The sequence below is a fragment of the Capra hircus genome, chromosome 15, assembly GCF_001704415.2.
Source record: "Capra hircus breed San Clemente chromosome 15, ASM170441v1, whole genome shotgun sequence".
Classification (NCBI taxonomy): Eukaryota; Metazoa; Chordata; class Mammalia; order Artiodactyla; family Bovidae; genus Capra; species Capra hircus.
In genome coordinates, this window is record NC_030822.1 from 59,992,932 (window position 1) to 60,019,677 (window position 26,746).

At 38.9% G+C, this 26,746-nt stretch overlaps 2 protein-coding genes and 1 pseudogene across 2 annotated transcripts in view; 2 read left to right on the forward strand and 1 right to left on the reverse strand.

Annotated features, from left to right (window-relative positions):
- On the forward strand, positions 18-6,789 carry PIH1D2 (PIH1 domain containing 2). Its single transcript, XM_005689439.3, has 6 exons — positions 18-204; positions 1,233-1,435; positions 1,841-1,964; positions 2,427-2,672; positions 3,924-4,189; positions 5,741-6,789. The coding sequence occupies exons 2-6, from the start codon at positions 1,259-1,261 to the stop codon at positions 5,873-5,875; spliced, it is 948 nt and encodes a 315-aa protein (XP_005689496.1). The 5' UTR covers positions 18-204; positions 1,233-1,258; the 3' UTR covers positions 5,876-6,789.
- DLAT (dihydrolipoamide S-acetyltransferase) overlaps positions 7,914-26,746 on the reverse strand; it is a 31,606-nt gene continuing 12,773 nt past the window's right edge. Inside the window, exons 8-14 of the mRNA XM_018059784.1 lie at positions 20,187-20,254; positions 19,055-19,147; positions 18,587-18,694; positions 17,918-18,033; positions 11,526-11,688; positions 10,393-10,529; positions 7,914-9,812 (exon numbers count right to left, since the gene is read on the reverse strand). Coding sequence (XP_017915273.1) covers positions 9,683-9,812; positions 10,393-10,529; positions 11,526-11,688; positions 17,918-18,033; positions 18,587-18,694; positions 19,055-19,147; positions 20,187-20,254 — 815 coding nt within the window. The 3' untranslated portion in view covers positions 7,914-9,682. The remainder of the gene's footprint in view (positions 9,813-10,392; positions 10,530-11,525; positions 11,689-17,917; positions 18,034-18,586; positions 18,695-19,054; positions 19,148-20,186; positions 20,255-26,746) is intronic.
- Positions 11,956-15,851, forward strand: LOC102170713 (annotated as a pseudogene).

Genomic DNA, 26,746 nt, shown 5'->3' on the forward strand with positions numbered 1-26,746 from the left:
ACGGGAGGCAAGGTCCGTCCTGGAAAAGAAGTGGGTCAGGCTCAGCCGAAAAGCAAGCCCAGCACCAGAAGGAGAAGACTCGGGAACTGGATGTAGAAAGATAAGACCTTTTTGTCTGGAGCTTTCCGGACTCAATTAGATGTTGTCCCAGTGTGGTTACCCTGGTAACAGGCGTCGCGTTTTGTCAAGAAACCAAAGGAAGAGGTAGGTTCGCCGACCTCTGGAAAAATTAAATTTCCCATTTAGTCTAATCTTAATGTAGTATTTGGAGAATCCTCCTCATTCTGTGGATGCTGTAAGATACGTCTCCATTGACGGAGGGGGCTTAGAGGGAGGTTATCTCAAGTGGTAGAGAGAATATTATTATGCTTGGCAGGTGTTCCAGCCTCTCCGTATTAGCTTACTTAATTCTCACGATAACCCTGTGAGATAGGTATTATCGCCTCCATTTCGAGGAGAATAAACTGAAGCACATGTGAAAATTAATTTCTCAAGATCACACAGCTAGTAAATGATAGAGCTAAGAGTGGAATCTCGGCATTCTGGCTGCAGAGTCCATGCTTTTAACTCCTAAACTATGCTGAGGATTGAGGAAGTCTCATGTGGCCGTCAACCCACAGCACACTTCTAGCAAATTCAGGCCCCAGTTACCATATACCCGGGTGTTGAAACAAGAAAATCCCGAGAAATCCAGACTTTAAATGACCTCTCAAGCGGAGAAGGCACTGGCGACCCACTCCAGTACTCTTGCCTGGAAATCCCATGGACGGAGGAGCCTGGTAGGCTGCAGTCCATGGGGTCGCTAAGAGTCGGACACGACTGAGCGACTTCACTTTCACTTTTCAGTTGCATGCATTGGAGAAGGAAATGGCAACCCCCTCCAGTGTTCTTGCCTGGAGAATCCCAGGGACGGGGGAGCCTGGTGGGCTGCCATCTATGGGGTCGCACAGAGTCGGACACGACTGAAGCGACTTAGCAGCAGCAGCAAGGCTTGTGAGGGTCTATGCAGAGGTAAGGACTTACCATCTGAGAGAGCATCTTGAGAATGTAAGAAAGGGTACTAAATAGAATATAAGGAAAAGATAAAACAGTGCTGATCCATAATCTTTTAGGCACTGGTGTTAAGAATAGCTGTCAACTTCAACAAAACAGCCCCTGAACTGTTCCTCCTCCCCGCGAAGAATAGATTTGAGGTGAGATTTTTTTCTTCCTTAAGTCATGTCTTTCCACAGGCTTAAGAGGCCTATTCATCTATATCATGGAGTCATCCTCAAAGGGTCTGCTTACCCAGGTTACTCAGTTCTGGAACCTCTTAGATGATCTGGCTGAAAGTAACCCTGAGAGCTATCAGAAGTTCATTCAACAGCAGCTCAAAGAGGGGAAAGAGCTCTGTGCTACCCCAGAACCACAGCTCTGTCTACAAACCAGGATTCTGGTATGTAGAGTTGGTGCCCAGAGAAAGGAAGTCCTGATTGAAATGGTCCTGGAATAACCAGACAATGGCTTACCCTTAGCTATTACTACTTCAGCATAAGAACATTGAGGGAGACTGCCACTCTGAATAATGGAAAATTGAATGTAATATGAAAGATAGTATTGATGGAATAAGAATGGGAATTTCATATTTGACACATTTTGGAGATCCCCAAATCAGTCATTTTTCTGCTAGAATAAAAATCAAAAGTAATGTAATCATTTAATAGAGAATAATATAGTTGGAGATTTTTCAAATAAAGAGAAGTTATTTGGTTGGGGAGGTAACTCTGTGATGTTACCTTTAGGATATTTTTTAAAAATTTAAAAACTGGATTTTGAGACATGCAAATTTTTTGCTTTCTAGAAACCAAAAGAAAAATTACTTTTTATCAACCTATGTCAGTGGAAAAGGATCCCAGCTCCAGAATCAGCCACTCATCCAGTACCTCTAAGTATTGGCAGACCAGAAGATACATCTGAGACATCAGGTACATAGAATTATGGGAGAGAAAGCACATTTTAAAAATTGGGATGTGGGAATAAGCATGGGCCAGATTTTACTTGGTAAAAAGCATTACATATTTGGTCATGGTATAGTCAATGAATAATAAGGGTCCGTGGAGTTGCAAAGAGTTGGACACAACTGAGCGACTGAACTGAACTGAATAATGGTACTTTGTGAAAATTGAATACTATTTAATTTCCTAATAATATGAACTATTTTAATTCATATAATTATTGCCATTAATTCACTTTTCTTGCCAAAAAATGCCAAGAAATGCTCTAATTGGAATTTTATATATATAGCACCATTGTGATTATCTTTGAAAATACAGAAATAGAATTTATACTTTTCCATCTTTATCAGGCTATGACTTAAAATATTACCTGACGATAGCATTAGTAAAACAAATTGTCTTCATTGTACTCCCTCTGAATTACACACACAGATGTTTACACAGTCATCGATGTTGCCTATCATCCTGATGTTCTCCAGGCAGCAGAGAAAGACCAAGTGAAAAAAGATCAACTGATACGGATGGCCATGAAATGCATTGAGGAACAACTCCAACTTACTCTCTCAAACTGTTACTCTATTACCAAATTTAGAATAAAAGGAAGCATTCAAAGAATGAAACAAAATCTGATGGGAATCCAAACCAATCCCGCAGACTTAAGAGAGAAAATGAGAAACGGTAAATTAATGAAATGTAATGGAAAGTGATCTGATTTAAAATGTTTTTTGCTTCTGGTGTACATTTTGCAAACTAGAAGTCTCAATTGTAAAAGATGAGAAATTTAAGATAGAAAAATATAAAGATTAGATATTAGGAATATTAGCATATCCCAACATAGATGGCAGAGAAGGCAATGGCACCCCACTCCAGTACTCTTGCCTGGAAAATCCCATAGAGGGAGGAGCCTGGTAGGCTGCAGTCCATGAGGTCCTAAGAGTTGGACACGGCTGAGCGACTTCACTTTCACTTTTCAGTTGCATGGATTGGAGAAGGAAATGGCAACCCACTCCAGTGTTCTTGCCTGGAGAATCCCAGGGATGAGGGAGCCTGGTGGGCCGCCGTCTATGGGGTCACACAGAGTCGGACACGACTGAAGCAACTTAGCAGCAGTAGCAGCAGCAGCAACAACACAGACAGAGGCTTCTCTGATGATTCAGTGGTAAAGGACTCGCCTGCCAATTCAGGAGGCATGGGTCGGATCCACAGGTCAGGAAGATCCCCTGGAGAAGAAAATGGCAACCCACTCCAGTATTCCTGCCTGGGAAATCCCATAGACAGAGAAGCCTGGCAGGCTACAGTCCATAGGGTCTCAAAAGAGTCAGATACAATTTCGTGACTAAACAACAACAACATAGATGGGCCTAGATATTATCATACTAAGCGAAGTAAATCAGGAGGAAGACAAATACCATATGATATTGCTTATGTGTGGAATCTAAAAAACAACACAAATGAACCTATCTAAGAAACAGACTCATAAAGAACAGACTTGTGGTTGCAAGGGAAAGTGAGAAATGGGCTGGGAGTTTGGGCTTAGCACATGCAAACTATTATATATAGGATGAATAAACAAGGTCCTATTGTATGGCACAGGAAACTATATTCAATATCCTGTGATAAACCATAATAGAAAAGAATATGAAAAATATATAACTGGGTCCTTTTGCTATTCCACAGATATTAAACACAACCCTGTACATCAACTATACTTAATAAAATTTTTTTAAAAAATTAGCATGTCCTTAAAGATAAATCCTGCAAACTTTTAAACCAGATTCTCTGGTTTAAGACTCTTTTAAGATTCCCAAGTCAATTTACCTGCAGCTTTGTCTGCCATCTTGGCTAACACTACCACTGTTACAGCTCATTGCCTGACAGTATTTCATGTTGATTAATTTTGTGATTTCATCTTCCTTTTTTAAAATTAAGAACTAACCCTTGAAAAGATAAGAAGCAGTACTGTGAGCAATTCAGATCAGTTTCCTCAACGTTTACTGCCGAAAGACCAAGTTTCAAGTAAAACAGCATGTCTGATAGAAGAAATTTCTAGTACAGAGACTGAAGTGGAGATGAAGAGACCAGCCTATGAATTAAAACTTGTGGCAGATCAGAATGAGAAACCTCTGAAAATTGAATTGAAAGTTGAATTACCTGGTATTAATTCAGTATCTCTCTGTGACCTTAGTGTTTCTGAGGTAAGCTGAATAGGTAATGCTGTAAATTTGCATCAGTCAATAATCACTGTTATGCTGCAGTAAAAAATAACTCCACAGTCTCAGTGGCTTACAATAATTTGCTCAGGTTACATGTCAGCTCATCCTGCTTTGCTCTGCGTGCTGCACATTTTAAGACACAAGGTGAAAGAACAACTTTCACTTCAGACAAGTCATTCTGATGGAAGAGGGAAAACAGAAATGGTGAAACCATGCAATAGATCCTAAAACTTCCTCTCAGATATGGAATGTATTACTTAAGCTCACATTGTATTGATCAAAAAGTCAGAAGGCCAAGTCCTACATCAGTACAGCTGGAAAGGACATTCTTCTCACAGTCACTGGAGGTTACATGACAAGAATGCATAAATCCTCTTAGAAAAGCAACAATCTACAGTCTACCACAGTCCACCCTCTTGGTCACAAGTATTTGCTTCTTTTCCCAAGAAACATACCTCCAATCCCAGTATCAGATTCCGAAGTGCAGGATTTTGCCATCATAATCTGCATTAGACAAAATTTGCATGAACTGCAATGACAAGTTATCTATTTCTGTAACCCCATGCATCATACAATGTAGAACGGAGAGAGAATAACCACAATCAACAGTCTCAATTCAGAAACTGGAAATCTGTAAGGCACACAGTAGTTATTGGTACTCGGCAATTCTAAAACCCTGGTAGGCAGATAGTGCAAAGGTCCCTTTCCTGGAGGTAGAGGATGTTCTTGCTGAGGTCCCTTGACAAGCTTCCTTGATTACCTAGCCTCCTATTTCCATTATTTTCCATGACTTTTAGCTCCATTCTTTGGGAGGTTTTTTCTCTTTCATAATCTACCTTAGCCATGCCTGAAAAGAGCGTTGAAGACTACGCTGTCATTAGATGCTGAGGAGCTTACTCAACCTGTTTGCTGCCCATGGAATGTTGAGGCTGAAAGGTTATTTCTGTTTTATTACTGGTTGAAAATAAAAATTGGTTCCATTTTTCATTCAAGTCTTAGAATTTATGTGCTCTGTATATTCCCTTTCAGTTCTTTATATTCCCTTGCAAATTGAGAACTTTTCTAACTTCCATCTTTTTGTAGTACCTTGTTAAATGTAGCCAACAGAACCAACGCATGCAAATAACATTCTATGTTCCCATTTCTGTACCTAAAAACACAAGTTAATGAGGTAGACTGTCTTCCAAATTATTGTGGTAAGAGCTTTGTCACCATAAAACATAGATCACCATCTTTCCAGTCTCCAGCAAGTTTTCTTGCTGTTTGCTGGTCAGCCCTGAAGTCAATGCTACTTAATTTATAATGGCAGCACCCATCTTCTGGTACTGCTGTCAATTCACTTTTAACACACTGAACAATAATAACCACCTCAGAATCTCAGGGATTTACAATACCTTTACTGCTCATAAGTGGACCCTCTTCTTATGGGAAAGGAGTGAATAACTGAGAACAATAAACCTGTAACAAATTCTAACCAGGAAATACTTTTCTACTTTCATCTTTTAAAATCTCTCTTGGTTTATTTTTTTTTAGGATGATATACTGATCGAGGTCTCTGAAAAGTACAGATTATATCTAAATCTTCCAGAATCTGTGGATACTGAAATGACTACAGCAAAATTTATCAAAGAGAAAGCCACTTTAATCGTCACAATGCCATTGGTGTAAGTTCAAAGCATCGAGTATTTGGAGTTTTCTGTGAAAGTCATGTGAATTAGAGGGCCTCCATTATCTGTGAAGAAGTTTATCTTAAAACTTTTAAGTTTCGTTTTCTAGGAGTTTCTTTTGATGGAATGAGATTTTCTCATCAGCTGCTTTTTAAAATTCTTTCTCCTCAAGTAAACTTGGCAGTAAGCAGAAACTACCAAAAACAGTACTGCCATGATATACTTGTTTTGAAGATATTTGTAATGGCCTCAAGTAACTTAAATACCATTTGGGAAAAGTCTGTCTCTAGGTATAATATGTAAGAATTCTTTGTTTACTAGTTGAAAACATTTTTGTCTCTAGTAAATTTTTGCGTCAGGAATAAATTCCAGACTGTGCAAGAAGTTCTTTACTACCAAGATGTGCCTTAGCAGTGAAAGTTTCCTCCAGCAATAAAGATGTAGGACCAGTGTAATAATGTGTAAACCTTTGCTTCTGTGAACCTCTATACTTCTATAAAGCAAGCTCTGGCAGGAGTCCAAGCCACCCAGGCCTACCTCCCTTTAATATCAGGTATGGACTTGTCTACGGATTAGATAAAACGATGCAGTGGCAGTCATCGGGTATTATTACACATAAGACATAAAATACACCCAACTCTAACTTAAGGCAAAGGAGCTGACTTTGGGACAAGTGCCTTTCTCTTAAGAAAATAACTTTTAAAATACAGAAGTGATGTACTTTTAAACTCCCATTCATCTGTCAGTTCTTTGTTCAGTACAGAAGTGTCAGTTTTCCAATTTATATCCAAGTAAGCAACATTCACACCAAACTTCAAACATCCCTTGTCTTTTCTAAATACAAAACACTCTCCTTGTAATTATTAATTTCTAATTCAACATAAGGTCTTTAAATAAAGTTCTCATTAATTTTAAAACTTTTAAACTTTAGAAACTAATGTGTGGATAGCAGTAACTGACCTGTGATAATTAGAAATGAGTAATTTTCTTAAACCTGGTGTGGACTTGAATTTTTCTAGCAATAGGATAATTTATTGTTGGAAAGTTTTCTAGAACTGTGATATCCTATACTTATCCTTCAAAAGACTTGGAATGCTTTGACCTTATCTTTTCTTCTACAAAATCACTGTCAAACTTAATTTCTATAAATTCCCATACCTACTTACACAGAAATAACTGAATCTCTACTCTTGTACTCTCGCACTTAGGTGTTACTTATGTCAGGAGTTATGTAATTGTGTACTTATTAATGAGTACAAGATCTAGCATGCTTAACATTAAAATGGTAAACTTACATACTAGTTTTCCAAAATACCTTCACTTATAACATCTCCACCTCCCCCTCCCTACAAAAAGCAAAACTCTGGTCAGGAAGAGCATCAACTAATAACGAACAGTTGAGCAGTTTAATCTGAATCTTATCAAGATATTTCTTCTTCAAAACTAAAAACTTTGAAATGGACATGAATTATCCTTGATTAAGATACCAGATTTTTCTACAAACTTGGCTTTAGAGATTAGCAATCAGTAGTGATTCTTTTCTCATGTCCTCCAGAGTTTATGCATTACTGAGTGATGAGAATTCCTTACAGCACAATCCTGGGACCACTCGCACTGGTCAACTTCTGCAGTCCAGGCCTTGGGATACTACTGCATTCACAAACCTCAGGAATGGAGTTTATAGCTAGCAGAGCCAGACCACACTTCCTTCTTGCTATGTGCCACCTCCTAACAAGAGGGCTCCTTGAGCCTGAAGGTTAGATTATATGCTCCCAAACTCAGAACTTATTTTACCAATTCTATAAACTCAAAGTGTATCTGTACTAAGAGCTTACCATGTACATAGCTGTTCCTGGTCTTAAAAAAATCTAATGTGAAAAATAATTACCAACAAATCAAAAATATTAGACAAGACACATTGAAAACATATAGTTTAATTTTCAAACAATCTAATTTGAACCAAAACACTATTTCTAACACTTGTTCATTCCATCTGGTAAGGGAAATAAACTGAATCCAAATTTAGATTATAGCTCAGGTTAATTTTTAACTCAGAACAATTTTTATTAGAATACAACTTTTAAATTTTTCTCTCAAGGGAACAACAGAGCCATAAACACTACCGAATAATGAATTATCTTTGAAGTTTCACGTATTTGAACCAGATGTGGCTCATACTACGGTGGTCCCTTGTCATAAGTTTGTTCCTTCTCCTAAGTTTGTTCCTTCTCCATAATCTTCAATTCAAGCTAAAATCACTACTGAAAAGTCAGATTAACTGACTTTTCATAATAATACATCAAGGAAAATATTTCTGGAATATATCGAGTGTCACTTGTGCACCATGTAATAATGAACATTTAGAAACAGATTCAACATTGAAAGACCTAAATTTCAGGGAATAGTTCTGCATATTACATTTGACAAGGAGGATCAGATTTGCTAATAGTCATAATTCCAAATTTATTTATTAAATCACATCAATTCCATAGAAAGTCTAGAACTGTGATAATGTTTGTAATTCATTTTTATTATCCTGAATATCACCACCCCCCAACCCCCTACAGAAAGGCAAATTGTAAGAAAATGGAAAATAAATATTTAGGCTGATAAGGTAGCAAACAACCTAAATAATCTTTTTCTCTCTGACAGGATTTTAGGGTTTTCTTATTTTACATGAGACAACATTGGGGTGGAAAAACATAGAACACTTCTTTTTATACACATTTAACATTTTCCATTTTATCCAAGTACAAATGACTAGTTTGTCCCAGTCACCATCTTTTATCACTCCAAACTATCCACTAGTGTATCTCTCCCCTTTTTCTTTTCAGACACAACTTGATGATAAATGGACTTTGGCACATATCTCACTAGGAACCATATTTACATATATACACTTATTCCATTCCACAGTTACTTGATACAAGTTTTTCAAGTATTTAAGTAATAAATCCTAGTAATTAAGTTCATCTGCAAGTAACCACTAGTTAATTTTACAGGAAAAATTCTACTTTCACAAGTTCACTCTGTTAAATTCTATAAGCATATTCTTTTATTTGAGGCAATTATAGAATTCTGCTCTCACAATGACACATTTAAATTATTTAAATAGATACACACACAAATTCTCACTTATACCAAGGAGCTGGTTCATATTTATATCTTCATCTCAAGAGGAGAAAACAACCATTTCTGAATTCATAGAAAAATAAACAAAGAACAGCTGGTTGAACAGTCCTATGAAAATGTTGACTTTTAAAGTTTTCTCATATTTTCCTTCAAGTTCTCCATGCTTCCCATCCGTGATAAGCCAAGATTTACGTAACAGAAAATTTTTAACTAGGTTTAAATTCCAAAATCAAGTTTCAGTTCAAATCCTTTCTCCAAAAGAACTAATTTTCCTGACTTCTCTTTTCTCAAATCTAATCAAAACATTTGAGGTAATTAAATTTCAAAGCCTCAAGGTCTCATCAAGGTTACTTTTATGTGCCTGTCTCAATAGGGAACCACAATTCTACCTCTGCATTTCCAGTGGAAGGCCACACTACCAAAGGGCTATGCCACAGGCCCCTTGACCTGGAGTACACAGCTTAAAATCTGGTGTTTATTAAATGTGCATAATATTGGGATGTAATTGGCATTTTAAAAAATTCAGTAATGCCCATTACAAATAACTTATCTGGACAGACTCAAAAATAACTGGTTAACCTTAAAATAAAAAGAGAACCACCGTTTAATGACATATTAATACCTTCGTAAGAATGAAACAATGTGACCTAGGAGAGTCTAGAAATTCTTGGATTAATTATAACAACATGGTGATAGGTTTTTCAAGATACTTTCTAAACTCAGCAAGCCACTGGGCTCCAACTGCTCCATCGACAACACGATGATCACAACTGAGTGTAACAGACATCATGCTGGCCACATCAAACCTAGAAAAAGATTAAAAAACATTATTAGGTATTCGAAAAGCAATCACTAGATGTTAGCTAGTAACCAGCCCAAATGCCAGCTCCTATCTTACAGTCCCAACCAGGTAACATTATTTTTCTCCTACTCTTCACAGGTTGTACACCTCTAGGTCAAATCAATAGTTTGAAGAAACAGACCAAACAACCATCTGAACAATACAGGTCAGGAAACAACAGCCCACAGGCCAAATCCCACCAAACACAGATTTACTGGAATACATTTTTGTATTGGCTATGCCTGCTTTCATACCACAATAGCCAAGTATTTGCAATAGCAACTGCATGACCCAGAAAAAATAAAACATTTACTAACTGGCTCTTTAAGAAAAATTATGCTGACCCCTGACCTAGAGTAAATAAGACTTCCCATCTCAAATAGCAAAGTAAAAGTTAGTGCCCTGAGAAACTTCACTCTGTGCTTACATCTAGCTCTGTGTGAAGCTCCAGTATGCCATGCCAATAATTATAAAACTTAAGACTCAAAGCCAGGTATACTGTAATGAAAGTAAGTTTACAACTCCCTCTCCATTTTGGCACTTACCCTTTTTCATTATCTGCTGGAACCAGTCTATCCTCTGAAGCACCAATTGCCAAAATACATGCTTGAGGTGGGTTTATAATAGCAGAGAAGTTCTTAATCCCAAACATTCCTAAATTTGAGATCGTAAAAGTGCCACCCTAAAGGAAAAAAAAGATTTAAAAACAGATCATCATAACTGCTTGTCAATATAAATTTAAAAAAATCACAAATGTTTTGTTAAAAAAACCTTAAGATGTTTTACTTTAAGAAGGGATTCTTAGCAACATGGATGAACCTAGAAATTATCATACTAAGCAAGTCAGAAAGAGAAAGACAAATACCATATGATATCATTTATATGTGCAATATAAAATATGACACAAATGAACTTACCTATGAAACACAAATAGACTCACAGACAGAGAGAACAGACTCATAGTTGCTAAGTGGGGGTGGGGGATGAGGGGTGGGGAGGGTTCAATTGGGAGTTTGGGATTAACAGATACAAACTATTAGATATAGGATGGATATACAACAAGGTCCTACTGTATAGCACAGGGAACTATATTCCATATCCTGTGATAAACCATAATGGAAAAGAATATGAAAAAGAATTTATGGACATGTATAACTGAGACACTCTGCTGTACGACAGAAATTAACACACTGTACATCGACTCTACTTCAATAATATATTTCCTAAAAAAAGGACTCAACTACCATTAAAAAAAGGAAAATGGTAAGTATATGAGATGACAGGTTAATTACCTTGTCACGATCACAGAGTATACATATATCAAAACATCAAGTTGTACACCTTAAATATATACAATTCCTATTTACTAATTACACATAAAGGTGAAAGGGAAAAAAAAGAAAAGACTGAATGGGGTACACTTTGCTGAAAACACACAACCATAGCAACATGAACACAAGTCAGTTGTGTGGCTTTTGCACACTACTTAAAAAAATTTTTTTTCAGCTTTTGATAGGTTACTCAATTTTTCTTTATTTTTAAGACCTTCTGTCAGTGGGAACACAAGGCAGAATCAAAAAGCAGAAAATGCAATAAAAGCATAAGGCCAACTTTAAAAACAATACAATTCACTAAAATAGCACAGTGACTTCCATAAAGTAAATACATAATATCTTACCTGGAACTCATGTGGTTGTAGTTTACCCTCTCGTGCTTTGGTTGCTAAAGAAACAACATCATTAGCAATGGTTTCCAGTCCTTTTATATGTGCATTAAATACAATAGGTGTGATGAGTCCTGCAGGAGTACTAACTGCAACACTGATATCAACAACATGATTTCTATTTAAAAAGAAAAAAAGAAAAGTAAAACTCAATAATCATCAACTGTTAAGAGTCTGTCAGGTTAAGCAAGAATAGCGGTATTCAGTCTGTGTTACTTTTTAGCCAGAGAGATCTTGCCTGGTTTTTCAATTTTGCTATGCCCTCTCTTATACCTGCACTTTTATTTTTTTAGACTTGCACATTTTAAAAATGAATGAGCAATGTGTCCACAGGTTGGCTTCACATGTACTCACTAACTACCCCTTATCGGCACTGACCAACATCATGAACGTAATTGGGGAAAAAACGTTGAGCATCCAGTGAGAACTGAAAAGAACTCCTTAGGTTTACGAGATGAAGAGGACTGGCTGGAGCTTCATCTGCAAGCAGAGCTTGAGCAGATGAAAGGAAGACTGAAGGAAAAGAACTGCACGGGGGAGAAACAGGAGTGCTCCCCTGGTAGGGAGCTAGTGCTGCCTCAGAACATAAAAGCAGGATTCCCCATCTTTTCTATGCTACAGACACCGCTGCATTTGGGTCCCTTCTCAGAATTTTTAAACACAGGAAACAAAATACTTAAATAAAAGAAAAACCTCCCCCCCAAAACAAAATATACTGAAATTCAGTTACTGAACTATTCAAAAAACAAAACTGTGATATATGTGCTTCAAAAGTCTTGCAGCAGATCTAATTATGGCTATGCTTTTGAAGTAGTGATATATTTTAAGACATCCATAACAACTACAATGCATATAAAAACAACTCGATTTTATTTGGTTATCAGCACAAGTATTAAAACACCTCTTTGATTTGTTCTCTATAATAGGAGAAAATGCTAAATTTCACACTGAAAGTGAAAGTCATTTAGTCATGTCCAACTCTTTGTGACCCCATGAACTATACAGTCCATGGAATTCTCTAGGCCAGAATACTAGAGTGGGTAGCCTTTCTCTTCTCCAGGGGATCTTTCCAACCCAGGGATCAAACCCAGGTCTCCCACAATGCAGGTGGATTCTTTACCAGCTGAGCTACAAGGGAACCCCAAGAACACTGGCATGGGTAGCCTATCCCTTCTCCAGCACATCTTCCCGACTGAGGAATCGAACTGGGATCTCCTGCAGTGCAGGCACATTCTTTACCAACTGAGCTATCAGGGAAGCCCAACTATTACAATAAAGATTAGCAAAAAAGAATTATATTTCCCCCCCAACCAAGTTCCCAAACTCCTGAACTGTATCAGGATCTCCTTAGGGGTTGTCTGTGTAAGGGCCCCTGCTAAAGTGTTCTGCAATTAAGAAAAAAGTTAACAAACGTTGGCAAGGATGAAAAGGGTGAGAAAGCATAAATTATAAATTGTTGGTGAGAATGCATCAATAAACTGATGCAACCACTATAGAGTGCAACCACTATAGCAAGAGAGTATGGAGGTTCCTTAAAAAAGTAAAATAGAACTATTATATGATCCAGAAATTCCACTCCCGGGTATATATATCCAGAAAAATGAACATACCAATTAAAGACAGGGAAGCAACCCAAGTCCAGGTGCCCATCAACAGACAACGGACATCTCAATCACTCACACACACACATATATACACGCACAGGAATATTACTCAGCCATAAAAAAAGAATGAAATTCTACCATCTGCAGCCACATGGATAGACCTAGGGAATATTATGCTTCAGGAAATAAATCAGAGAAAGACAAATACTGTATATCTTATATATGGACTGTAAAAAATAATACAAATGGATATACTTGCAAAACAGAAACAAACTCACAGAGAAAACAAGCTAGTGGTTACCAAAGGAGAGAGGAAAGGGCAGAGTGATGAATTGGGCATATGTGATTAACAGATACAGACTACCACGTATAAAATAGATAAGCAACAAATATATATTATAGAGCACAGTGAATTATAGCCATTATCTTGTAATAACTTATAAGGGAGTGCAATCCATAAAAACACTGAATCACTATGTCATAATCCTAAAACTAATTTAATATTATAAATCAACTATCCTTCAACTCAAAAAAGTTAAAACTTCACATGAAAAAAGAACTCCAGCTCTTTGGAGATTATGGGTACCAAACCCCTCAGTGTGCCCAAGCTGGCCCGAGGCAGCAGGCTTTTGCCAGTTACAAACATAGGGACCTGCTCTAATAATACAGTGACACTCGGCAGCTCACAGCTGGGCTCTGCCCAAGGTGTCACAGAGCAGCGCTGCTTGCTTAATTAAATTATCCTGTTACTACAGTAATGTTTAAAAACATTCCTAATAGAGTAGGGATGGTGTTTCCTATCTTGTTCATCACTAAACCAGTCAATCGTAAAGGAAATCAATCTTCAATATTCATTGGAAGGGCTGATGCTGAAACTCCAATACTTGATGCGAAGAACCAACTCACTGAAAAAGACCCTGATGCTGGGAAAGACTGAGGGCTGAAGAGGGTGACAGAGGATGAGATGGTTGGATGGCATCACTGACTCAAAGGACATGAGTTTGGGCAAACTCAGGGAGATGGTGAAGGACAGGGAAGCCTGGTGTGCTGCAGTCCATGGGATTGCAAAGAGTCAGACATGACTAAGAGACTGAACAACGACAAAATCCAGTTAACACTGTATGTTCAATAAACATTTGTTAAATAGCTGCATGAACAAATAAATGAAGGGCTTTTGGTAAGGATTAATTAATGATTCATAGAACTTGAGCTGCAACCACCATCCTTTCATCTAAGTAGTGTTTCCTTCAGATATTCTTAAAAGGTTAAACATAAATTTACCCTACAATCCAGCAATTCCACTCCAAGGAGTCTACCCAATAGAAATGAAGACATATGTCAGTATAAAGAATTGTCCTCAAATGTTCATAAACCATGCTCTCAAAGTTATGTCTATGTCTTAATCCTAGAGTCCATTAATGTGACCATATTAAGTAAAAAGGTCTTCACTGAAATAATCACGGCCTTGAGATGAGTTCACTCTGGGTTATCTGGGTGGGCCCTAAATCCAATGCCAATTGTCCTTGTAAGAGACAGACGGGAAGACATGGACACATGAAGGCCACGTGAAGCTGGAGCTACGCAGCCCCAAGCCAAGGAATGCCCGAAGCCGCCAGAGCTGGAGAGAGCAAGCAAGAGTTCACCCAAGACCCTGTGCAGGGAGCATGGTCCTGCTGATACCTTAATTTCACATGTCTAACCTTCAGAACTAGGAGAGAGTAAATTTTTGTTAAGCCACAAATTTTGTGGTAATTTGTACTGGCAGCCCTAGAAAACTAATATAGTCTCTAAAGAATAATAAGACCCTCAGATGTTCTCTAATAGCAGGGTGACCAAGACAAAAATCAGAATCAGTAAACCATTTTTCAGTCTTGGGAAATAAGTTTAGTTTTCCTGGGGAGTTTCAGATAGAAACTGAAACTTTTTTTTTTTCCTGAAAGAAACTTCAGAAAGAAATGATGATAAGCAATTTAAAAATCTATACTATAATCAATCTAGTTGGATGATGGGTTGTGTATGTGTTTGTAGAGAGGGTACCAAAAAGCTAAATTTTAACCTTCTTTAACAGAAAGGTGATACAATAAATGAAATGAAAAACTGACAAAAGGCAACAGAAAAATGTTATTTAGAAATATGAAGGTAGACAGCAGATGCGGGAGCCAGGTCAGAAGCCAGTAGGAACCTGAAACGTCCTGTAGTTGTCTAAAGATTCTTCAACCACCATGTTAAGCGACACGCTTCTCTTTCTTCATATGATGAAGATCAGGGATCTAAACTCATCTGAAAACCTTTGGAACGGCACGTTTTGCAGCAATCATTGCATATGGATTACATAAATGGAAGAGCAGGAGAAATACTAAAACGTCTGTTCACCTGACCCACATGCGTGTGGCAGTCCAAGGCTTTGTTGGGGGAGCAATGACTCTTGATATGGGCGATTCCCTGTATCAAGAATTCTGGGCAAAACCTCAACCTTAGAAGAGGAGATGCCATCTTGGTCTTGGTGCTTGCTTTAGTTAGACATCTCATATTGAGGTTATATGTTTCTGTTAAAAATATATTGTTTGGGTCAGACAAGAACATGGTAATTTGAATACTGGCTTCCTTTCTTGCAGGCTTGATTTGCCTGGTGACCAAGTTACTGGTGACTAGTTCACTAGCTAGGTCACTCAGGGGAGTCAGATTAGCACAAAAGAAACATGTCACTTTTAAATATATTTGCTAGTGTTACCTGTCCACCTTCCTAAACCCTTCTGATGAAATTAGTTTTAAAGAAGACAACATGCCAATCCTGAAAATGCTCCCAGTGGCTGCAGAATAATCATATGCTTTTGATGTAAGGTAGGAATCCTATTTACCCCACTTAGTTTAACTCTCTGACTGCCTTGTGGACTAAGTACTGTTTTAAGGGCTGGTAGGCACTTGAGGAACCCTTTCAGAACACTGCATGGAATACAACATTATAAACCTCCCTGAAAGTCTACGTGTGTTTTTAAACCAAACCTAAAAAAGCTGGTAACAGCCACTTTGAAGTATAACTTATTTTAGAATTGTAGTTGTAAACATGAGAATAACTTAATTGTAGATCCCTTTTAGCTCTTTTGTAATTGCAAAATTATATTTTGCTGCTGTTATATTAGAATAATTTTAAATGTTATTTTGAAATAGAAATGTGCATTTTAAGTGCTAATGCAAAGGTAAATGAAAAACACTTTTAAAATGTGTGCAGTATGTTCATTTTCTCTGAAAGAATCATAAATTAAATAAATTGCCTATAATGGAAGTGATTTATGAGCAAGCTGGTTTGGTCAGACAGTATGCAAACTTTGGTATACCACAAACTTTGCTGTGCTGTACTGATGAAATTCTCTTGTCTAACCTGAATCCACCTTCCATGGTGATAATATGGTAAATGCAGTATTATTAAAGTAAGTGAACACATCAAAAAAAAAAGAGAGATATGAAAAGTGAGATTAGTCACTCAGTCATTTCTGACTCTTTGTAACCCCAGGGACTATAGCCCACCAGGCTCCTCTGTCCATGGAATTTTCCAGGCAAGAATACTGGAGTGAGTTGCCATTTCCTTCTCCAGAGGATCTTCCCGACTCAGGGATCAAACCTGGGTCTCCTGCATTGCAGGCAGATTCTTTACCATCTGAGCCACCAGGGAAGCCCAAAGAAATATAAAGGTAAATACCAAAAGAAATAATAATTTAAAGGCTATGTGTCCCTCTTGGGAGTGGACCTCAGATAAAGGCTGAGCAGGTCACCATAAGCCACGAATTAATATTATAAAGTATATACTATTATCGTAATAAAAATTAAGTTAATAATATAAAACCATCTACATAGTATAAAAGACTAGACTGAGTCAGAATCCTGGTTCCAATCCCAGTTCTGCTGCTTACTAACATATGAACTCAAGGAGTAACTCAACTTACTGAGCCTCAGTTTCTTCATCTGGAAAACGGAGGAGTAAAAACACCTACCTCATAAGGTGGTCCTAAGAATTAAATGGGACAACATGCGAAAGACACTAAGCACCATGCCAGTCTCATGATACCGTAATATTAACAAATACTGCTTTTTTGGTTTTGTTTTCAATTTTGCCACCACTAAAGTTTTAGCAGAACTAATTGGTGAACAAAACCATTTCAATCCTGCCTTGAGAGTCATTATCAACTTAATTATACATATCTGTACACTCATCTCCCTTCCCGGAACTCTTAAGCATCTGTAGTCTTTACTGATTAAATTTAGCATGGTCTCAGAAACAGTTTTATGTTGTTTTCAAGTTGTTTTGCCCATGGAAGTCATCTCCCACTCTGTATTCTGCTTCTTCTTACTCCCTACACTCCTACTTATACATTAGACAACACACAAAAACACCTGCTGATGTGTATATATATAGAGAGAGATAGATATAGTGGAGAAGGCAATGGCACCCCACTCCAGTACTCTTGCCTGGAAAATCCCATGGAAGGAGGAGCCTGGTGGGCTGCAGTCCATGGGGTCGCTGAGGGTCAGACACGACTAAGCAACCTCACTTTCACTTTTCACTTTCAAGAGTTCGAGAAGGAAATGGCAACCCACTCCAGTGTTCTTGCCTGGAGAATCCCAGGGATGGGGGAGCCTGGTGGGCTGCCATCTATGGGGTCACACAGAGTCGGACACGACTGAAGTGGCTTAGCAGCAGCAGCAGATAGATATAGAACACACCTTCCCTAAAAGGGTTATACTTACTGTCTTATAACTGTGTCCAGCCAAGAAGAATTTGCTTCAGGAACTTTTAAACATGCCAAAGCTGAAGCTTTTATAATGAAGTCATTGACAGAAATTTTGCTTTTTCCTTCTAACATCTGCAAAGGAAAGAAACCATTATAGTTTCTTAAATTCTCTTCTCGAAGACTGAAACTATATAATCTTGAGAAGGTGGGAGGGGATGGATATCCAAATGTCCTCAGGTAAAAAGGATGAAAGGAAACCAAAAGTTGTTTCTTTTTCATCTTTTCTACTGTAGACCATTACACCTGTTAAATTTCCTGCTAAGCGCTGCTGTAGCTGCATCTGTAAGTTACAAAACACTAAGCCCTAAGGAGGTATGAAGACAAAGCAAACACACTGTTTCTTACCTACCCGAAGAGACCCAAGCAGTCTCAAAGAATCATAGTGACTATGTGAGGCTAAAATGGATCCATGGCAAAGTTGACTTTAACAATAAGCTTTAATCAAGGGTGAGAAAATGAAAATTCTCCAGGGTATTTTCTGCAAGTTAAAATTAAGATGACATCCACTTTCCGTCATCAACTGGCATTTATAACAAAATACAACACAGTGACAAAAATGTAAATATTCAGTGAAGGAAAACAAGATTTTTAGAATTTATGGAGGTGGAATTTCCAGACCTTTTACCTTATTAAGTTCTTTCCGTACCAACAAAACTTCTCCCATATTTACATCAATAGAAAGGTAATAATGAGGTATGGTTTGCTTAGATTGCATTAACCGCTGTGCAATGACCTGAAATAAAGAGATTAAAAAATCAATTATCTTGAGTTGAGATGAGATGTTATCTGTTCAGGGCTCTGTTTGCCCCTTTATCCTGCTCCCTGGCGATGCTTACCTGATGTATTATTAGAACTGAAAGATGTAGGACTGTAGCACAACTTAGCCCCTTGTAATAGGTATTTAATCAGAACACAGTGTTTGTGTATTCTGAGAATTCAACTGGCCAAAACAAACATTTACTAAACGAATCATCAAAGATCCACAATTTTTAAAAAGTCTCTTCTTAGTGTTTTAAACTATGAATGCAACTGAACAATCAGAGTAAAAATGCCCCCAACAGCTTGAGGTCTGGAGTTACGGTAATACTCTTACTCGACGAATGTTGCTGATTGGGATATCTGTGAAGACACCTGTAGGAACTGGAGCCACTCCTGGACTCGGGGGAGGCACAGCGGCTGCTGGGGTCTAGAGAGAGGTAAAAAGGTTCTTAGTAACTGTGGCTTAGTCTTAGCATCAGCAACTGTGAACTACTGTTAGTGATCCTTTTACAGATGGCAAAGTAAAAATTAAAGGGCTTATAGAAAAATAACTATTTCTATCCCAAGGGAGCAAAAGGGACTCAGATCTGGACTGTGCTTGTTTAAAAGTTGTTTTTAATTTTCATACTTAGAATTGGGTAATCATATTTTAAGTGTCATTTTTCTGTGACTAGTTTCTATCAAAACAATTTTTTTTGCAATATTTTCCTCAAGAAAAACAATCAAAACATTCTTAAATTGAAAAGACTGAGATAAATACAAAGAAGGTACTGTATTCTCCTGAATAGTGTCAATAAAAAATAGTGACAAATCTTTCATTTTAAAGCAAACATCTAAATAACTAAATCATTATCCTTACTTATAGCTGATTATCTTAGCACCTTTGCTGATCAGAGTTGACTATGTGGATTTAATCCCTCTGTGGACTAATTAACCAAATAAAACTGAAATCCAAGTCAAGCATGCTCTTAAAAATAGTGTCTGAGTGAGATAATATGTTAGAAAAATTTTAGTATCTCTACTCAAAAAACAAAAACAACTTCGAAGGATTTCAATGTTCTATAGCATCTTTGGGGCTTCCCTCATAGCTCAGTTGGTAAAGAATCTGCCTGCAATGAAGGGTTAAATTTCTGGGTTGGGAAGATCCTCTGGAGAAGGAAATGGCAACCCACTCCAGTATCCCAGCCTGGAGAATCCCATGGACAGAGGAGCCTGGCAGGCTACAGTCCATGGGATTGCAAGAGTTGGACATGACTTAGCACCTAAACCATTACTGTAGCATCTTTGCTTTTGTATATGAATAACAACACATTCATACTTATATATTGTCAGCCAGTAAAATCAAACAAAGAAAACACAGCACCAATTAAGCTATTTCACTCACTGTATGCAAGGGTCTAACAGGCTGGACAAAGCACTCTGCAGAGGAAACTGCAACCAGAATTTAAAAGCCAAATAGAACTCACAGGAGCAGCTTTAGTAGGCACAAAGGAGTCAATGTCCTTCTTGATGATTCTGCCATCTGGTCCTGTCCCTGGAGGAGACACAGAAATACCACGTCTGTGAGAGTGAACCATGGATTCCTCAAGGAAATCAGCACTGTGATCCAGAAGCACAAGCTCCTAGAGGTTCTCTACCACCAACCTTCTGAAGGGGCAACTGCCTCAACCATGCCCCTTAAACATTTCTCTAAAAAATACCAGCTTCGGTCACCTCCTCTTGGTTAGCTCCAAAACACCCTTTCTTAACTCTGAAAAGATCTCATTTCGGTTCCACATTCATTTGATGTTAAAGAATTATCTTTCTACAGACATGATAACAATTATTTTGGACAAATCAGGTAACTTTTTTTTTTTTTTTTACCATGAAATAGCATGAAATAACTTTCAAATGCAATGATCTCATCTGTTAGAATCATTCAATCCATATGTGGTCTCCATCATTCACAACTTTCTCCTAGCAGCCAAGGTTCTATACTGGCTTGTGTTATGAGATTATGAAGGAAATAGCCATCATGTTACACATGAAGAAAGATCTTCAAAGTTCCCTCAACAAGGCTTAGTTTTACTTTCATTCAGTTTGTTTCCTCCTCCCATTCATGGCCTCTTAGGTTTAACATTACACTTAAGTAGATAATCCTGAATTTAATTCTAAGGAGATTCAGTATGAAAATACCCTTTACCCTTGTACACTTCTAAAAAAAATTTGGTCAAATTGATTCATCTTCCTCCAAATAATGACTTTTAAAAGGATTCTTGTGTGCAGTTCGTCCCAAGTCCTTTCCTTCATTATGAAAACTGGTTGGCTAAGACTGTGTATTACCAGGAGCTTAGAACAGAGGCAGCAGTACTAGGAGATCCCCCTCATTATAAAGGACAAAAACCATAGCCTTCCTTTGCAACCACGGCTAATCTCGAACCCTGTAGTTCCTCAAGACGAGGAAACTGCAGGACCTGTCTTATGCTTATCTTCAGCCACCCATAAGAACTCCCTATTAGGAGTTAGTAGAAATCTTTGAAATTATTTTGCCTATCTCCCTAGGAAGGCGTAACAGGTCATCATTAGGCAGTATAGTAAAAAAGGAAGAACACTAGACTAGGAGTGTAGGGCTGCTGTCAAATATAAACTAGACACAGGACTACAGCCACTTAATCTCATCTGCTCTTTAGTCTCATCTGTAGGATAGATTACCATACCAGCTCCCGCTCATGGGTATGTCATGAAGATAAAATGGGACAGTGACGTGAGAATGCTCTGCATCAATGAACTATAAACCATAATGTGGGTGGCTCTGAGACAATGAAACTCTGAACATCAGGGTTTAGGCTTTCAAAATAGCTTCTCCCCAAATGATCACATTTTGGTCAAATTTAGCGAGCAACCTGTCCCTTGGGAAGGGGGTAGGGGTGAGGATTGGAGATTAAGTGCAATAATCAACAGCCAGGGATACAATCCAGCTTTCCAGGTGGCGCAGTGGTAAAGAATCTGCCTGCTAACGCGGGAGATGCAAGAGATGTAGGTTCGATCCCTAGGTCAGGAAGATCCCCTGGAGAAGGAAATGGCAACCCATTCCAGTATTCTTGCCTGGAAAATTTCATGGACAGAGGAGCCTGGAGGGCTCAAAGAGTCGGACATGACTGAGCAACTGAGCACACACATACAATGGTACAATCAACCATGCCTGTAAAGGGGCAACCACGACCCTATAAAAATAAAAACTCCTGAACCAGACCTGGAGGGTTTCTGGGTTGGTCAACATATTAATGTGCCAAGGAATGGTGCTCCCACAAGGGCACCCATACTCTCTTATGCATCTCTTCCATTTGACTGTTCCTGAGTTGTATCTTTTACAATAAATAGGCAACAGTAAAGTGCTTTGCTGAGTTCTGTGAATCATTCTAATGATTATCAAACCTGAGGGGGGTGTGTGGTGGTCTTAGGAACTTCTGGTTTATAGCCCATGGAAAAGAAACATGGGTGGTCCCCAGGACTCGCAACTGCCCCCTGAAATGAGGGCAGACTTGTGGGACTGGACCCTTAAACCTGTGGAGTCTGATGCTAACTCTGGAGAGTTAGTGTCAGAATAGGATTGAACTGTTGGTTACCCGGGTGGTGTCACAGAACTGACTGATGGTCTGGAAAAAAACATTACATTTCATGTTAGAGTTGGGTGTCAGAAAACACTAACTGCTGATCCTCTCAGCTCACTTATTTTAAACCATTCCTTCCACCCACTGCAAAATTTCTTCCACTTCATCAAGACTGACTCCTCTACTCTCATCATCTGTTGTGAGCCTCCTGTCCTCACTTCCTCCCTACCCAGGCTACACTCCACGGATCATTGTTACCATCACTGTCCGGGCAAGCTCCGTAACACGTGCCTTCTCAGTGCCAGCACCACAGTTGTTTAATATTGCTGGGAGAAACAAGTACACACCTAGCTGACTGACCGTACTATAAATCAGAGACATAAATCTAAAATAGACTCACAAAACTACCCAGAAGATAAATTGTTTCTCCTGAAGTCACTTTCACAATCTCAAAGAACAGTATTCCACTCTCTAACCTCAAACCTTCCCACGCTAATTCTACCACAGGTCCCCTCACTTTATACATTTTTGGCCATGCTGAGCAGCTTGCAGGATCTCTGTTCCCCAACCAGGGACTGAACCCGGGCCACAGTAGTCAAAGCACCAAGTCCTAACCAATAAACCACCAGGGAACTCCTCGCTCACTTTATATTTTACTTAACAAATAGCAGCAACCAGAGAGGTTCTACCCTCATCTGCTGCCACCAAACCTATAAAACCACCCCATATTCTCTTCCCTCCGATAAAAACAGACAAACTGTCCCAATACCTACCCAAGAGCAATCTTATCCCCTTTTACATCTAAGAACTTTGTTCCTTGCCAAATTATTCTGCATCATCAATTTATCCCTTTCTATTAGACAACTGGTTCTCAACAAGGCAATTCTGCAGTTTTGCCAGGGGGGCATCCGGCAATGTTTGAAATGTTTTTTGGTTGTTACAAGTGGGGGATGCTACTACCGTGTAGCGAGTAAGAGCCAAGGATGCTGCTAAACATGCTACAATGCAGAGGAACCCCACCCTCACTCTGCCCAGAAGAACTGTTATTTAGTCACTAAGTCATGTCTAACCCTTTTGCTACCCCATGGACTGCAGCACGCCAGGCTCTTCTGTCCACAGGATTTCCCAGGCAAGAATACTAGAGTGAATTGTCATTTCCTTCTCCAGGGGATCTTCCCAACCCAGGGACTGCAACCATGTCTCCTGCATTGGCAGGTGGATACTTTACCACCAAGTCACCAGTTCTGTTCAGTTATTCAGTCATGTCCAACTCTTTGCAAACCCATGGACCGCAACACCACAGGCCTCCCTGTCCATCACCAATTCCCAGAGTTTACCCAAATTCATGTCCACTGAGTCGGTGATGCCATCCAACCATCTCATCCTCTGTCGTCCCCTTCTCCTCCTGCCTTCAATCTTTCCCAGCATCAGGGTCTTTCCAATGAGTTGGCTCTTCGCAATAGGTGGCCAAAGTATTGGAACTTCAGCTTCAGCATCACTCCTTCCAATGAATACTCACGACTCATCTCCTTTAGGAAGGACTGGCTGGATCTCCTTGCAGTCCAAGGGACTCTCAAGAGTCTTCTCTAACACCATAGTTCAAAGCATCAATTCTTCAGTGCTCAGTTTTCTCTGTAGGGCAACTTGCACATCCATACGTGACTACTGGAAAAACCATAGCTTTGATTAGACGACCTCTCTTGGCAAAATAATGTCTCTGCTTTTTAATATGCTATCTAGGTTGGTCATAATTTTTCTTCCAAGAAGCAAGTGTCTTTTAATTTCATGGCTGCAGTCAACACCTGCAGTGATTTTGGAGCCCCCAAAAATAGTCTGTCACTGTTTCCACTGTTTCCCATCTATGAAGAGATGGGACCAGATGCCATGATCTTACTTTTCTGAATGTTGAATTTTAAGCCAACTTTTCACTCTCCTCTTTCACTTTCATCAAGAGGCTCTTTAGTTCTTCTTCGCTTTCTGCCATAAGGGTGGTGTCATTTGCACATCTGAGGTTATTGACATTTCTCCCAGCAATCTTGATTCCAGCTTGTGCTTCATCCAGTCCAGCATTTCACATGATGTACTCTGCATATAAATTAAATAAGCAGAGTGACAATATACAGCCTTGACGTACTCCTTTCCCAATTTGGAACCAGTCTGTTGTTCCATGTCCGGTTGTAACTGTTGCTTCCTCACCTGCATACAGATTTCTCAGGAGGCTGCTTCCTCACCTGCATACAGATTTCTCAAGAGGCAGGTCAGGTGGTCTAGTATTCCCATCTCTTTCAGAATTTTCCACAGTTTGTTGTTATCCACAGTTAAAGGGTTTGGCATAGTCAATAAAGCAGAAATAGATGTTTTTCTGGAATGCTCTTGCTTTTTCAATGATCCGACGGATGTTGGCAATTTGATCTCTGGTTATTCTCCCTTTTCTAAATCCAGCTTGAACATCTGGAAGCTCCTGGCTCATATACTGATGAAGCCTGGCTTGGAGAATTTTGAGCATTTTTTATGAGTCTGTGAGATGAGTCCAATTGTGCAGTAGTTTGAGCATTCTTTGGCATTGCCTTTCTTTGGGATTGGAATGAAAATGACCTTTTCCAGTCCTGTGGCCACCGCCGAGTTTTCCAAATTTGCTGGCATACTGAGCACAGCACTTTCACAGAATCATCTTTTAGGATTTGAAATAGCTCAACTGGAATTCCATTACCTCCTCTAGCTTTGTCCGTAGTGATGCTTCCTAAGGCCCACTTCACTTCGCATTCCAGGATGTCTGGCTGTAGGGGAGTGATCACACCACCGTGGTTATCAAGATCATGAAGATCATGATCATGGGTCATGAAGATCTTTTCTGTATGGCTCTGTATATTCTTGCCACCTCTTCTCAATATCTTCTGCTTCTGTTAGGTCCCTACCATTTCTGTCCTCTACTGTGACATCTTTGCATAAAAAGTTCCCTTGGTATCTCTAATTTTCTTGAAGAGATCTCGAGTCTTTCCCATTCTATTGTATTCCTCTATTTCTCTGCACTGATCACTGAAGAAGGCTTTCTTATCTTTCCTTGCTATTCTTTGGAACTTTCCATTCAGATGGGTATTATCTTTCCTTTTCTTCTTTGCCTTTCACTTCTCTTCTTTTCATAGCTGTTTGTAAGGTATCCTCAGACAACCATTTTGCCTTTTTGCATTTCTTTTTCTTGGGGATGGTCTTGATCACTGCCTCCTGTACAATGTCACAAACCTCCATCCATAGTTCTTCAGGTACTATCAGATTTAATCCCTTGACCCTATTTGTCACTTCCACGTATAGGTGTAAGGGATTTGATTTAGGTCATAGCTGAATGGTCTAGTGGTTTCCCCTACTTTCAATTTCAGTCTGAATTTGGCAATAAGGAGTTATGATCTGGGCCACAGTCAGCTCCTGGTCTTGTTTTTGCTGACTGTATAGAGCTTCTCCATCTTTGGCTGCAAAGAATATAATCAATCTTATTTCGGTATTGACCATCTGGTGGCATCCATTTGTAGAGTCTTCTCTTGTGTTGTTGGAAGAGGGTGTTTGCTATGACCAGTGCATTCTCTTGGCAAAACTCTATTAGCCTTTGGCCTGCTTCATTCTGTACTCCAAGGCCAAATTTGCCCATTACTCCAGGTGTTTCTTGACTTCCTACTTTTGCATTCCAGTTCCCTATAAAGAAAAGGACATCTTTTTGGATGTTAGCTATAGAAGGTCTTGTAGGTCTTCACAGAACTGTTCAACTACAGCTTCTTCAGCATTATTGGTAGGAGCCTAGACCTGGATACTGTGATATTGAATGGTTTGCCTTGGAAACAACGCAGATCATTCTGCCATTTTTGAGACTGTATCCAAGTACTGCATTTTGGGCTCTTCTGTTGACTATGATGGCTACTCCAGCTCTTCTAAGGGATTCTTGCCCACAGTAGTAGATATAATGGTCATCTGAGTTAAATTCATCCATTCCAGTCCATTTTAGTTTGGTGATTCCTAAAATGTCAATGTTCACTCTTGCCATCTCCTGTTTGACCACTTCCAATTTGTCTTGATTCACAGACTTAATATTCCAAGTTTCTATACAATATTGCCTTTTACCGCATCAGACTTTACTTCCATCACCTGTCATATCCACAACTGGGCATTGTTTTTGCTTTGTCTCCATCCCTTCATTCTTTCTGGAGTTATTTCTCCACTGCTCTCCAGTAGCATATTGGGCACCTACTGACCCAGGGAGTTCATCTTTCAGGGTCCTATCTTTTTACCTTTTCATATTATTCATGGGGTTCTCAAAGCAAGAATACTGAAGTGGTTTGCCACCAGAGAAGCCCACAAACAAAGAATTACCTGGTGAAAAATGTCAGCAGTGTCACAGCTGAGAAACTCTACACTAGGCCTGTTCTACCACCACTCATTTCCTAAAGCCC

Excerpts from the sequence above, each read along its gene's own strand:
- PIH1D2 (XM_005689439.3), top strand. The coding sequence starts at position 1,259 with ATGGAGTCATCCTCAAAGGGTCTGCTTACCCAGGTTACTCAGTTCTGG. Across the intron at positions 1,436-1,840 it reads GTCTACAAACCAGGATTCTG|AAACCAAAAGAAAAATTACT; the intron begins GTATGTAGAGTT and ends TTTGCTTTCTAG. Across the intron at positions 1,965-2,426 it reads AGATACATCTGAGACATCAG|ATGTTTACACAGTCATCGAT; the intron begins GTACATAGAATT and ends TTACACACACAG.